Consider the following 16055-nt stretch of genomic DNA (forward strand, 5'->3'; position numbering starts at 1 on the left):
ATAACCCTGTCTCCAGACAATACATCAAATGCCAGCTTGTCATACAAAAGGCTTGAAAAATGAACATCAAAAGTGGGTTTAGGGTGTATAATTGACTGTTAAGACATTGCAGTGTTACCTTGGCAATTAGGAGAATTTGTTTGGATCAGAGTATGTGGGTGAAGTCAAAACACAGAATTAGACAGGGTGTGCGGCAAGTGTTTGAAGATGTTTGTGTACTAACGGCTCAGCCCAGGTGGCGGCAGCTGTGGCTTGTATGTTGAATTAAAGTTGATGTGTGTTTGAGGTCGAGGATGCTATGAGACAAATCAAAACATATCAATTACCTGTCTGGCGAGGCTCCTGCCCACATCACTGTCGCAGGGAGGAGTGAGACGGCCGGAGCTGTCTGATGTCTGCGGCACTGAGTTGATAGGAGCAGTGTGAGGTCTCTGTTTCAGGTGGAGCAGTCCCAGTCCACCCGGCTGGGCTAACAGACTGTGAAGCTCTGCTATTAGATCCTGCTGCTCTTGTAGCTTATCGCTCTAGGAACGAGAGAAAACAGCATGCAGTTACAACCTCGTGAAAATACAAAAGATGTCCCCAATACTGTTTTAAGGACCATTTGTGCTGCACCAGGGTTGTACACCATTCATAGAAGACAGACAGATAGATTTTTATATTTTTTATATGTAAGTTTGGTTTAAGTTTTAGTCAGTTTGTTGTGCTTTTGCTATTTTTAAATTAGTTTTTTTTTCTGTTTTGGTTTAATTTATTTTTATTTTAGTTTTAGTAATTTTATCACTTCAACAGCAACTTATTTTATTTCAGTTGCCAAAGCAACACTTCTAACTTTCGTTTAGGTTTTTATCTAATATTTTTTTTATTTGAGCTTTTTTTTTTTAAAGACAGACAGACAGACAGAGATACTCAAGTTGACCCCCTTCACATGTCCGAGGTTCTCAGAAGCAGAAGTTGTATTTAGGTAAAGTGTGAATGGAAGACTACAGCAAATATATGAATTTTGCATTTCCATTTGATCCAATAGCAAAAGAAAAACAATTCACTATGGCATTTTCACAACTTTCCAAAAAAAGGAAAAAATAGAGAATCATTACGGCAGTCAGAAGAGTGAAAGGCATCAAATTTACCATCACTCCCTTAGCCGTTGTATCAGAAACCCCCTCGGTGGACGTGAATTCACAGAGTAGAGCATGTTCCTGGATCAACATCTTCTGGTATGTTGTATGCAATTGTTTTCACAGAGGGAAACAAGATACATTTCTAGTTTCAGTATTGTTTATTCTTCAGATATTCTTCTTTAAACACAAAGTATCAGCTTCAGCTTGTTTGAAAAGTTACCCACATTTGGTTTTCAACCATTGAAAATTAGTAAAATTCAACATTTTGAACATGGAGCTGCACTGAGATCCTCATATCTATGGGATTTAACCATATAGAGCCTTCAAAATGAAGATCACAAAATAAAAGTTTGTTAAGAACCAAAATCTGAAAGGATTTAAGATATACTTCTTGAGTTACAGGCATGCAAACTTGAGGCACAAAATACAAGTGCTTTTTCCCATTTTTGAACCGTCACCATTGGCGTATAATGCAACAAAGATTGCTAAAGTCAACAGATTTTACTAATGGACCTACCGATCTCTGTGTAAAAATAAAATAATGATGCTGCCATCTTTCTAAAGTCATTTTTACACCCCTGTAAAATGGCTCCAAATATCAGGTGAAAATTGTCATTTTGACCCCCCTCTACAAAATAGTGGATTACTTAGTAAATTTACATCCATGACATTTAATATTTTGGCTTTCTTCTTCATTTATGCATTTCCTTCACCAGAATTATTTTCAAAATCAACATTTTTAGCAGGGGACCTCTGGTTGAGTTGACACAGAATGGTGGTTGCAAAAGATTTACTTTTTAAAAAAATGCATTTTTTAACTTCATATTCGAAAAAAAAAAAATTCCACAAAACTATGAAGCAGCACAACTGTTTCCAACACTGATAATAACTGAGCAGCAAATCCATGGGCGTAGATTTGGTCTCAGCTTTGGTGGGGCTCTCCACAGAGCAAAAAATTATACTTTTATTTCATTTTTCGTGTTTGCATAAATGAGGAAAAAACAACGTTACGGATGTGACAGTTTTCCATTACGGATGTGACCTGTCTGAAAGCGGCACATAAGGCTGCTTTAAAACTGCTTTAAAACTTTCACAGAGACCTCAAGCAGGCATTTAAACCACCAAATACTGAAATCTGGGATACCAGTATAAGACTGCACAATTTATCAACATTTTACTAAAGTTTATACCAGGGCTTAAAAACGAAAATGAAATCACTCCACTCCGAGCAGAATTGGTATTTTAACGTTTCTGTTCCAGCGTTCCTTCTGTATTATAAACGTTCTGAAACTGGTTTGATTAGAAAAATAAAGGTTAATAACATTTGATGTTATTATTGAATAATATTAGGCTAGTAGGCCTATGCTATAATGTTTAGTTATTTGATATCGCAGACTAAATACCGGCAGGCAGGAATAACTATATGCTAATTTACTCATTAAAACCAAATGTGTTCATCAGTGATTGTACATCAAGAGCAAGGACAAACCTTGTGTGCATTTTGTTTTGTGCTTTTTTTTTTTTTTTTCTTTTAGGTACAATTATTCTCTGAGTTTAAGTAAAATTTCTGAGACGTTCCAGAAAAATTCTCGCAGAGAGACAGCTGAAAGCGCACGCAGTTCTTTCATTTATTTATTTTATTTTACAAAAGTACAATGGTTTGTTGTTATTGTGAGCGTACACAAATAAAAGTAGACCATTTGTAGTCTTGCACTAGTCTATAGGCTATCGCCAAAAATGAGGGAAGGCCTGTTTTCAGTTGTTTCAGCTGTCATGAGGAAAAAATCCATCAGAAAGCGCCGGCGCGTTCGTCGGCCAGAGGGATAAAATTGAGCAAATTTAGTTTAATATTTATAGTGGGCTATAGCCTATTATTATTATTATTATTATTTAATTTCATCTCGATGATTATGATAATTGAATAGCATGACGGATGCGCAATGTTGGGAGACATGCAGCGGGTCAGACTTGAGTTTGACCACTTCATTAAGTTTTGTTTTATAGTAAGTCTTTCTTTAAAGTGAATTTCGTTTTGTAGAAATTGTATCTTAATTTCAATCAATTTTTCATCAACCAATTGCCTATATTTAATAAATGGGAAGAAAACCAAGAACGTCGGGTGTGGAATGGATTGAAGTGCGTATGAAGCCATATTTCCGCGGCCTTTGAATAAGGCTGAAGCAATAGACGTCTTTCTTTCCCTTTTTTTTTTTTTTTATAAATTTATTTTATTACATGTCTTTATTACTTAATTAATCGATAAGATATTTTGGGTCTAACAATATAGGCTATTTTAGCTGGTCTAACAATATATTTTCAGTTATTTCGATCGGTGCATAATCGTTCATGATAATTCATGTATAGTAAAAAAAAATAAAATGAACAACTCTAGACTTATTGGCTAGGCATGGAAAAGTCCCGGTAGCTGACAATTAGCAGAGCTGGCGATGGGGTAAATACGCTTGGGCAATATATAATAATAATAATAATAATAATAATAATGTCTCAGCAAAGACTGAAAATGTTTCCCCTTTTTGTAATTTAGCACTAGCCTATTTTCTATGATCTTCTGCTTTCATTTTTGGGCTTCAGTTGGATGCTTTATTTTCATCTTTAGTCAATAGGTTGCTTCTTATGTCCCCTTTCTTCTTCATGGCTGGCATCTACAAAGTTCAAAAAGGGGCAAAAAAACACGGAATATTAAAATGTTTTTACTTTGGCCTTTGTAGCTATGTTGCAGAGAGACAGCCCTGGTAACTTACCGTCGGCGTCGTCAACATGCGCGCGCACGCAGACATGCCAACCGCTCGCTGCTAGTGCAAGCACAAAAGTAGTCCCGGCCCGCGCGTGTAGCCTGTCAGATACCCCGCCGCCAATCAAATTACGGCGTTTCTTGTACTGTCGTCGTCCTGGCCGTTAGAATCGATCCAAAAACCAGTGCAAAGATCCAAATAGCAGTTTAAAGGAGCTTGCTAAATATTGGTGGGGACAAATTTGTCATCTCAAAATATTGGTAGGGACTAGTACCTAGCGTCCCCCCCTAAACCTACGCCCATGAGCAAATCATCATATTAGAATTATTTCTGAAGGATCATGTGACACTGAAAACTGGAGTAATGATGTTGAAAATTCAGCTTTTATCACAGGAATAAATTACAATAGAATATATTTTTTAAATTGTAATAATACTTCACAGCCTTGGCGAGCAGAAGAATCTCACCGAACCCAAACTTTAGAACAGTAGTGCATAGTATTGTTTTCTTAAATTAAAATATAAAAAACTTTGCTCGATTTATAATGGTAATAACTTTGGAAACACCACTTTATGTGAAAAGGGTAAACAATATTTTAGAGAAGAGCATAATTAGATTAGAAACAAAGACTTTTCCAAGACTTTTAAGAATTTATTTATTTCCAACTCATTGCACAATTAAATCTTCATTCAAAAACACAACTAAACCCGCAGAGAATTTCCATTCCCTCACCTGTTGTTTGTACTGCTCCATGGCATCTTCCAGGGCAGCTAGAAAGTCAGTGTTTTCTTGTTCTAGTTGCTGTATCTGGGCTTGCAGCTGGGAAATGTAGTCCTCGCGATCTCTGCTCCAATCCTCTTTGACATGGTCAGGATCCTGTGGCATCGTCTGCAGGATTACGCAGATAATCACATAGTTTACATCATGACATTCGAGCATATCTGAAATTAATGCTTGAGAAATAATGACCTGCCAAGATACATAATTGCCTTTTTATGATGAATTGTTAAGTATAAAATATTCATATTTGAAAATGGATGTGCCTGCAGCCAACCTGGATGTTCAGTGCCGCCCGCCCCCTTTTTATCACAGCGCTGTCCTCAATAGAGCTGCTCTCGATGCCGCTGTCCAGTCCCGACGCCGAGGTCAGGCCGCTGCGTTCCTCCTCGACGGCACAAAGCCACTCTTTCACCCGCAGGAGCTGACCTGCATTCAGAGTCCCTTCCCCCTGCAGTTCTGTCAAAAGCCTGTAGGCCGAGTCCGTGCACGTCCTGTAGTGGGCGCTCTCTGCTTGCAGCTTTCTCACATCCAGTTCAAAGGGCCGAAGTCTCTTCTCGGGGTCGGAACGTGCAATGATGCGGGTTTCAGAGCGCTGGCGGTTTTCAAGAGCTCGTCTTAGTGCTTTGATCTGGAGTTCAAGGCCCTCGACACGGTCAGGTTCCCCCCGGCAGTTGACCGTGGCCCGGTTCTGGATGTTACGAGCCCGCTTGGCGTAGTTGAGTGTGTTTAGGCTCTCATCAAAGTCTGAGGAGGAAGGGCTTATGCAGGCAATCATGAGGGTTTTGGCGTTGCCTCCAAGAGAGTCCTTTAAGATCCTGACAACAAGATGCAACGCAGATTGAAACATCCTCAACCTTGAAAGCCTTTAAACTATATAAAGGCGATGTTACACATGCCCTCTTTCCAAAACTCCACCCTACAAAAATACCACTGAGAGCATTTCAATCAGAGATAGAGAAGGTGAGCAGCAACATGTGATCTCAGTGCAGTTAGTAGCAAAATAGGATTCTCTCACAACAAACTAACAAACACACTAACTTTGTGATCTGTCAACTTTTCAGCCACTGTGGCTACTGGTTTTACAAAGTTACTAGCCACTTAGCATTTTCACTGGCCACAATTTTGACAATCGATACCATGGGGAAAAACTGCCATATAGATATTTTTAAAAGGGAACCCCGGGAATTAAGACTTGTATGTATGTATGTATTGTAAATGATGTCTCTTACTGAAATATTTAGTAGAAAACCCATGAAAGATTTGCGTTATTTAAAAAATACACATCGTTTTATACATTTTTTGGACAATGGGAGGCGCCATTTTGTTTGCACAGTGCGTTCCACATTGATGGCATCAAATGGTTGAACTCAGTGAGCTACGGACACTACCCTGTTGCTATTTTTACTGAAACACAACTCAGAATACAAAATGTGATGCCACATTGTTGCATTTTGGTTGTAATTTTCAGTCGAAGGGCAACAAGAGAAGCGATTTGAGTCTTCACTGCTTTCCTAGCGATAAGAAGAGGAGAAAAGAATGATATTTTGAAAAATCTATATTTTTGACAACACTATAATGCACTTAGTTTATTATTTCAGATTATTTTTTAGATTATTTCTGAAAAATGTATATATTATATATGTTATCAGCAATGTGTGAAATCCGACATTGTATAGAATGCCTAGGGAATGTTTAGAATGCCTGAACTTGTATGAAATGGTGGTTTATATTTCACATATTTCCTAGGCATTCTATACAATATCAAAAGGTCAGCCAGCTTGTCATTCTGTATAATACCTAGGTAATGTATAGAATGCAAAGGAAAAGTATGCAACATAATCACAAAAACCTGACATTTCATTCTTTGCCTACAAACTTCACGCATTCTATATATTCCCTAGGCATTCTTCTATACAATACCTGCTTTTCACACATTGCCGGTAACATATATAAAATTCAACCTGCTAAAGTGGCTAGTAAGCCACTGCTGAAATCCACCCGCATTTGTCAGGGGTTAAAGGTGGGGTAAGTAGTTTTTCAAAAACACTGTTGTTTGGAAGTTAGTTGGGCTGACATGCTAGACTTCAATGTCACATGATCCTTCAGAAATCATTCTAATATGCTTATTTACACAGTTTTGCTCTTTAATATTTTCGTGCTCATTTATTTTCAGGATTCTTTGATGAATAGAAGGTTCAAAAGTACAGCATTTATTTGAAATATAAATCTTTTATAACATTTTAATGTCTTTACTTTTCAATTAAATTACATTTTAAAATATACAAAAATAGAAAACAGTTATAAATGCAGCCTTGGTGAACATAAGTGACTTTTTTTTTTTCAAAAACAATCTTACTGACTTTTGAACAATAATATGTCACAAACTAAACTTTTACATTTTTAAGATTTTTCCACATCCTTTCTGAGAAACTTTAAGAGTAAGCAATAGTAACAGTGATTCTTGCTTTAGCAAACACTACTAGCCATAAAGTTTAAACTTAAAAAAATACTATAATTAGTATTAAAAAAAAAATAAAAATATTTGAAATGATTTGTACCTGGTGATTTTGGAATCCCTGTATGGGATATGGGTGCCTTTTCTTTTGGGGTCCCCAAGCGCTCCTATGACATTTCCGAGAGCAAGAAGTCCACTGTTGATCTGAATGCTCTCCTTGAGACGTTCACCAGTGTTGCCAGTTTTGAGGATTCGCTCTGATCCAGCCAGGTCCACAAAATGGAATTTGGAAGAGAGGATCTGCACAGTCCCGGGCGCCCCTCGAGAACCTCCGCGCCTCTGTTCCATGAGCACCGTGAAGATGGTGTGAGAGCGACTGGAGTGGGGGTTCATCTGGGTGGCCCCTGTGTGACGGGCCGTCTTTCCTGACTCTAAGAGACTCAACACCTCATCAAGTCCCTCCACTTCACATTCCTTCACACCACAAAGCACTGTGGGTAAACACAAAAGATGTCTTTTACTGAAAAGTCACATGTTGCTGAAAGACTTTCTGAAATGGGCAGTCACAAAACAAAACACCAAGGGCCAGATTTACCAACAGCTTGCACCAGCGCAAACCCTCTTTGGTGTTAAAAAACTACGGTCAGGATTTACCTTAGACACACAATGAAAAATTAGCACTGAAAAGGCATGGACAGGGTTATTTCTGCGGCTGACCTTATTGCATATGCATTTGTAGGAGTTTCCCTTTCAGATGCAAAATTTATGTGAGGAGAGTATTTAAATGAATCATGCAAGGTGATTTACTAAGGTTTGTGCTAGTCAATTTACTGGTATTTGCGCCATTTTTTCCGCCCCCAAAAAAAGCCTGTCTTAAACCAGATGCTAATTCGCGCTGCTCTTGGTAGATTGTGTTGGTCATTATGGAAATGATCTGGCTGTGTCAGTGTTATTTAATTTGTGCGTCTTCAGTAAATCATGCACAGCACTTTCCACTCCCATCTGTGCTTTTTAGAATTGCGCTCTCATGCTAATTTGCACTGTTTAGTAAACCTGGCCCTGAGTACATAAAACAGAAAATGAAGCATTTTAACAGAGGAGAAGCAAATGAAAAGTAAAAATAATAAACAGATCTCAGGACTTATAGGCAGCTGACATGATTTGTGTGCAGTGTGACATGCTATAATTAATCTAAAACAAAAAAATAAATAAAAAAATTTAACAATAATTACTAATCTGTACTGAAATTTTAAAAACGTGATGCTTTGAGTGGATTTCTTAAACACCTCTGATTGGTCCGCAATAGACGCCTGCTTTCATACGCAGTGTGTATCTGTGTAAGGGCTCGGTGAAGAGTGTCATTGATGACTATTAACAATGTTTTGAAGCGTTGATCATTGTAGCCAATCACAGGAATATCTGATGAGCATGTGAACAATGGCCAATCAGAGGTGTTTTTACGAATCGGCTCAACAGCGCTCAAAACGTCACATTTTTAAAGTTTCAGTACCAACTGATCTTTTTATGAAAAAAAAATTAAATAATAATAATAATTTAGTCTGTCAACTAGATTTTCAAGGAACCCACAAAGTAGTTGATTTTGTGAATATGTACACTAGCATTCAAAAGTTTGGGCTCAGTAAGATGTTTTTTTTTATTATTAATTTTATTCGGGACATTTGATGCATTACACTGACCAAAAGTGAGAGTAAAGACATTTATTATGTTACAAAAGATTTCTATTTTAAATGTTCTTTTGTACTTTCTACTTTTCAAAGAATCAAAATGAAATGAAAAAATAAAAGATATCCACAAAATATTAAACATAATAATAAAATGATTTTCAACATTGATAAGAAGAAGAAATGTTTTTTGAGCATCAAATCATCATATTAGAATGATCATGTGACACTGAAGACTGAAGTATTGATGCTGAAAATTCAGCTTTGCATCAAAGTATTACTTCTTTTACTGTATTTTTGGTCAAATAAATGCAGCATAGGTGAGCATAAAAGATTTTTTTTTTACCAAACACAAACTTTTGAACGGTAGTGTAGTTTTGCACACTTTTTCTACACTGGAAGAGAATCTTGCATCAGTTTTCCTTACAAACTTACCTACGTTGCCCTTTTCATCCTCTCGAATATGTATGTCTTTACTGGCCGTCTCAACTTCCAAAAGATCTCTGAAGACCTCTTTGTAAACCTCCATGTACGACACTCGGACAGAGAAGTCAACAAGGTCATTCTCATCCAGCAGTTTGAAGATCTCGGCCACAGCTCTGGGAATGATGCCCTGTTCGTCATCCCTAAAAGCAGCTGCGGCCAAAAAAACCAACAGCAGGTTAATGAATAACTCTATGAGGCAGAATGCTAAAACGCAAGATCTCAGCTTGCGAGTGGAGCGGTGGCAACTGAACCGGGGGAGGTGTTGCTGGCAGCACAAACGTGCAAACTCGTGGAAGCATTTTAACAAGACACAGACAAAGCCTTTCCTAGCCTTGTGAATCTTGTCTAGTCTAGATGAGGCCCATTTAATAATATGCTGTAAGGAACTGAACTTAGGCATGCTTTTGATCTGTTTATTCAACACTTCAGCTGTCAAAATACTCAATAAACCTCCAATAAAATAAAAACATGGCACTTCTATTTAACTGTTTAATAAAAGGGACCTATTATGCAAAATTCACTTTTACATGGTGTTTGAACATAAATGTGTGTTGGTTGAGTGTACACAACCACCCTATAATGATAAAAATCCCCCCACTCCTTTTTTTTTAATCCCCACAAATCATAAACATTGTCTTTCACAATTGCTTAGGCCCCGCCCACGACTGATGACAGACTCTGCCTTATTAGCTTAGCTCCTCCCCTGAGTAAGCTGTACACAGTCGGCCAGATCGTTTAATGGCAGCATTCAAGTAAGAAATGTATTCTTATTAAAGCTACTAAACTTATTCAGTCAAGAGCAGTGAGTTATTTTCTGTTTTTCTGTTGTTGTTTGATTCATATTAACAGCGTACAGCAGTAGGTACTGTATATTACGCTGTTTTCCTTTTTAATACACAGATCTAATATACATATGTGATTTCTTTCCCTGCCAATTACATTCACAGACTGTGTTTATGTGATCTTTGTGTGTTTTTGACATAACCTTGTGTGTATTTGACAGTTTAAGCGCAATAAGACATGAAAGAGAACTTAGTTTAATACTCAAGCGGCGTCTGTGCGTGTTCTTCAGATTTGAGCGCTCAGAAAACCATATATCAAAAGTTTATACTGATATGGCTTTAAAAGGCATACAGATAATAAACTTTCATGATGAAGAACTGCAATGGCATGTGAGCGTGAACGCGATAGAGATCATTTGCATTTAAAGATACATGCATGAAAACAGCATGTTTTTCCTTCCATATAATAAATGATCTGTGGGGTATTTTGAGCTGAAATTTCACAGACGCATTCTGGAGACACCAGAGACTTATATTACATCTTGTAAAAAGGGGCATTATAGGTCCCCATAATGTGAAGCTGCTTTGAATCAATCTTTATTGTATAAAGCACTACATAAATAAATGTGACTTGACTTCCATATAAAAGACTTACAAATGTTGGCTTCTCCAATGGTGTAGGTTTTGCCCGAGCCTGTCTGCCCATAGGCAAAAACCGTGGCATTGAATCCATGAAAGAAAGCCTCGATGAGAGGTTGAACGCAGTCTGTATACACATCCTCCTGTGTAGAGCTATCCTCAAACACAAAGTCACAGTGGAAGTGGCGGTCATTGCCCAGGGTGACCTTCCTCTCCTCTGGGTCTGCAGTGATGCAACTCTCATGGTTGTGCAAAATCTCTTTGGGAAGCAGCGGACGCACCCGGACAGCCACCTGTACAGAGGTTTCCTCGACCTTACTTTGGCCAACTCCTTTGGGAGACATTGCTGAGCTGGTTAGCAGACCCTCATTACTTTCGTGGGGCTGTGATACCGCTTCCTAAAGGCACTGAATTCAATAAAAAATATGGATTAACAGAGCACAGGGCAAAACATCTTTGACAGAGAACCTCTAGGTCAAGGTCATTCTGTGTCAACTTAACCGGAGGTCCCCTGCTCAAATTTTTAATTTTGTTAATTTTTTTTTTTTGTCTGAGGAAAGACTAACATAAATAGTGATGAAAGTAAAAATATTAGATACCAAGGATAAATATTTACTGAGTAATCCACTACTCAGGGGTCAAAATGACAATTTTCACCTAAAAATTAAAGGAGGGAGAAAATTACTTTAGAAAGATGGCTGGATCATTGTTTTATATAAATTCTGCTGTCTTTAGCAATCTTTGTAGCATTATATGACAATGGAGACAGTTCAAAAATTGAGATTTTTTCAAAGCTGGCATGCCTGTAATACGTTTTTAGATTCTAGTTCTTAAACCTTTGTTTTGGTTTCTTAATTTTTATATCTGTATGATTCAATCCCAGAGATCTTAATGTGGCTCCTTTAGTAAATTGCACACATTTTCAGTGGTCGAAAACCAATTGTGAGTCACTTTGCACACAGCTGATATATTTTTCTTTTAAAGAGCAATATCTCATGAACAAATAATGTTGAAACTAGAAATATATTTTGTTTACCTCCGTCAAAATATTTGTATAGAACATACCTGTCTGAGTATCAAAAATATTCAAATTATACACTGTAATTGACATTGTAAACACATTTTTCAACTTTTGCATGCCTGTAACTCAAGTAATAGTAAAGATATCTCAATATTCTTATAGGTTATGATTCTTAAAGTTTTCTTGAGCTACCAAGAGTTTCAAGCCTCTTAATGGGTTAGTTTCCCCAAAAAATGAAATTTCTGTCATTAATTGCTCACCCTCATGTCGTTCCAAACCTTCATTCATCTTCAGAAGACAAATTAATATATTTTTGATGAAATCTGAGAGGTTTTTTATCTCCCATAGAAAGCACTGGAATTACCACATTCAAGGTCCAGAGAAGTAGTAATGACATTGTTAAAATAGTGCATGTGACTACATTGGTTCAACCTTAATGTTATGAAGCGACGAGAATATTTTTTGTGCGCAGAAACAAAACAAAAATAACAACTTTTAACATGTATTAATTACTTTAATGAGCTCATTGTTTCTACATTAAATTAATACATTGTTAGCTAACTGCTTGATTTGTATATGCACATTTCTGAAACTACATAATTTGGACACAGTCACCTCTGATAACAGATCACTCTAAATTGTAATGTTGACATGCATTTCCTGTAAAGCTGCTTTGAAACAATATGTATCGTGAAAAGCACTGTACAAAAAAACGTGAACTGAATTGAATTATATTCAATTTCTTCTCTACCCCGTCAGTCTGAAATATCGTTCAAATTGGTATGTTCAATGCAGTTGTTATGACAGAAGGAAAGAAGATACATTTCTAGTAACATTATTTGTTCTTCAGACATCACTATTTCAATTCAATAAGTATCAGCTGTTTGAAAAGTTACCCATATTTGTTTTTTTGACCACTGGAAATGGGTAAAGTTCAACAATTTTGCACATGGAGCCACATTGAGATCCCCATATCACTGGCAATTAACCATATACAGAGCCTTAAAAATGAAGATACCAAAGAAATGTTTGTTAAGAACCAGAATCAAAAAGGATATTGAGAAATCTTTATAGTTATAGGCAAGCAAACATTGGAAAAATAAAATTTTTGGCACTCGGACAGGTATGTTCGAATTTAAGCAATTGTTTTGATAGAAGGAAATGTGATACATTTGTAGTTTCAACATTATGACACTTTAGACATTCCTCTTTGAAAGAAAACAATTTTTGAGAAAATAAGATCCCCACATCTCTGAGAGGGAACCATAGGGCATTTAAGGCAGGACACCTCATGTGAATAGGGTAAAAAAAACTAATAGTTATCACCATACTTCCTCAGTAGATTGATTACAATAAGAATTGCAAACATTTTTTGTATTACAAGTTTTCTAAAATGTTATGTTTAAATATGCAAATGAGACATTATTTACTTAAAAATGCACTAATTTGCATAGATTTCTAGTACAAAAATCTAAATCTGAATCATTGGATGAAGTCAGAATTCTTGTTTATTTTTAGTCAAAGGTTTTTACAGAGGAGGTTTATGGTGTCTCTTTTCATCACTCCATAATTCAGAAAATACTGTGAACAGTCAGAAAAGAATAAATTCTCATAGTTTTTCTGTGAAATAAAATGTATATTATCTGGAAAATTATAATAAATTATAATTATAATAAATCCCTCTGTAAAAACCTTCAGAATATAGATAGGAATAAAACTATAGTTTGGTGTATAAGTGCTTCTGAAGTGGAGATATATGGCTCAGTGTAGGAGAAAAACTCATTTTGAGAAAACAGCCTTTGAAATCTATACACACAAAAAGATAAAGTGCCAAAAATAAATGCTTAAAGGTGGATTTTAGATGTTTTCTTAACACTAGTCACAAACTAGTGGATTACTCAGTAAATATTCATCCATGGCATTTAATATTTTGTCATTCATCAATATTAATGTTTGTCGTTCTTCAAAAAAATAAATAAAAAAATAAAATAATAATAATAATAAAAATAAAAAATTTTAGGCAGGGAGGTTTCCAAAATTTGGTTGATTTGACACAGGGTGACTGAATAATCATTTTTATTTTATAGTGTGCCTTTTAAGGTCACTTTAAAGGAAAAGTAAAAAGGAAACAACAATATATTAAGAATCATAAGCAACATTTCTATTCTACTACAATTTCTATATCTAATCTAATTCTATTCTACACAGCACTAGAGTTTACACTAGAGATTAAAGGTGCAATATGTAATATTTTCTGTCCGCTAGAGGTCGCTAGAGGCCTATTCAAAACAAAGGCGTAGCTTGATGACGCCAAGTTTGAGCGCAGAATCTTGGGGCATGTGGTCTTCACATCACAGCCAGTGGGAATAATTGGGATAGGACTCGGTAAGAACTCATGTTCATGGATGCAATTATTAACGTTACTGTAGTATGAAGCAGAGCAGGAGCGAGTGTTGTGGAGCTGAACGATGAGCTGGAGCGATTGCGTAACACGCCTCACGAGCAGCGGGACTTTTATTATGCCACAGTCGCCGGCGCCACTTCTGTTTTTCCGGACATGAGTATGATGTAACGCAGCTCTGTTTATCATATTAGATACATTTGACAGTGTTGAAAATGTTATAACGTTAATCTGTGCGTTCGCTCGGCGGCTGCTGTGAGACTCTGTTACACACTGCAGTGAGATAGATCCATTTTACAATATCAGATTAAATGCTGGATGATTGTGTTGATAAATGGCATGCAATTATTTAAAAAAAATATTGTATGATGGAGAAAATGCTTTATTACTGTTACTAAAAATAAAGCTGCATCTGATTATGCTATGTTAACTACTTGGCAAAATAGTGTTTTTCTCTGAGGCATGGTAAAGCATGAGACTCGCAAAAAAATCAAGAAAATTAGACTAAACATGTTGAGCTATATAACAATAACTAGTTTTCTGATAAATATATCACAACAGTTGTTCCCTTGTCTATTAAAACGTGTAATATATTAAAGCGTCTTTGGTGTTTCCATGGTTTCTACAAAATAAAACCGGAAACCGAGGGTAACGCGGGTATGACGCCATTGACAGGCGACTCCTCACACGTCCCGGAGCCTTGGTTAAAATTGCAATTTTCTCACAATTTACAAATAGTTGCAAACATTTGGGATATTGAAAGTACTCAAGTGAACAAAATATATAACACTGTCCTAGTGGTTTTTGGATATTTTACTGCAAAAAACTTACATATTGCACCTTTAAAAAGACAGATTACTGAATATTAAACAGATGATGAAATTTTCTAGCAGTTTCTTCCTTTTAATCTAAAACTTTTTTTAAAAATATTCTTTAATTACTATACATGACTTTTTTATGGTTTTGTTTAAGGGTTTTGTTAAAGTGCATCTTTTGTGCATACTGATCTGTCACAACATAACTGATTTGAGTTGTACCTAAACCAAATAAAAAGCCAGTATGCAGACAATAACAATCTTTAAGACGACAAAACCAACTTTGAACCAATAATCACAAACTATGAGACAACAATTACTAACTCTGATACATTAAAACAACTCGAAGACAATAAAACTACTATAATGAAATAACCACAAACTACATACGAAACAATAAACCATAAAAACAAACAACTTTCAGTGCTCCTAACCCAAACTAGTTATAAGAAAAGGGCTAGTTAAGTTTAAATAGGATCAAAACAATAACAGATTTCCAGCACATCACACAGAGTTCATAACAGCAGAGGAATGTGTTTAACTCTTTCCCTAAAGTCACATTAGCCGTGCCGCTACAAAGGTTAGCCGCTAGCAAATAATTAAAAGTTAAAATCTTTTTAACACTCACAACACACAATGAAAACAACGCTCAGAAAAACACGCGCGCGTGAATTTGCCTACAACACCCATCGCGCGCGTTTACGCACTCAAGCTGCAGCTGTGTAAAGTTTTGGGTTGTTTTTCAACTTTTTTAACTTACTGTTGTTTCCGAGTCCATCAATCTGAGTCCTCCTCAGGGCACATCCCATTCCTATTCCCAGAGCCCATTCCCTGGATCCAGACCAGCTCACGACAAAACGCAGTGATGTCATTCAGTCGGCTCCCCAAATGCCTGAGTAAAATCTGACTTGAAGCTGCTCTTTGTTTTTTTAGTTTTGTTGTAGCTAATATTTTGATATAACTATAGAAATGATCTTTATCATTAAACCTATAAAACTTTGTGTTTCATAAACAAGTGAAAAGTGCCATTGTGTTTGCATTTATGGATAATAAAAACATTAATAGTTGATTATGTATGTTATCCAAGTTTACACTGCAGAGAATATAGGTTTATAGTTTT

General features: G+C 36.4%; 1 protein-coding gene across 2 annotated transcripts in view; it reads right to left on the minus strand.

The window, feature by feature from the left end:
* Window positions 1–15744, minus strand: part of kif7 (kinesin family member 7) — a 36479-nt gene extending 20735 nt beyond the window's left edge. The window contains exons 1-7 of one of the 2 annotated variants that reach the window (XM_067400401.1): window positions 15696–15744; window positions 10715–11105; window positions 9227–9427; window positions 7213–7600; window positions 4929–5469; window positions 4607–4762; window positions 327–524 (exon numbers count right to left, since the gene is read on the minus strand). In XM_067400401.1, coding sequence (XP_067256502.1) covers window positions 327–524; window positions 4607–4762; window positions 4929–5469; window positions 7213–7600; window positions 9227–9427; window positions 10715–11042 — 1812 coding nt within the window. In that variant the 5' untranslated portion in view covers window positions 11043–11105; window positions 15696–15744. Of the gene's footprint in view, window positions 1–326; window positions 525–4606; window positions 4763–4928; window positions 5470–7212; window positions 7601–9226; window positions 9428–10714; window positions 11106–15563; window positions 15674–15695 lie in introns of those variants that run through there. The other variant, XM_067400402.1, reaches the window with a different exon arrangement.
* Between the last annotated feature and the right edge of the window lie 311 nt (window positions 15745–16055).

Source organism: Chanodichthys erythropterus, chromosome 11, assembly GCF_024489055.1.
Source record: "Chanodichthys erythropterus isolate Z2021 chromosome 11, ASM2448905v1, whole genome shotgun sequence".
NCBI lineage: Eukaryota > Metazoa > Chordata > Actinopteri > Cypriniformes > Xenocyprididae > Chanodichthys > Chanodichthys erythropterus.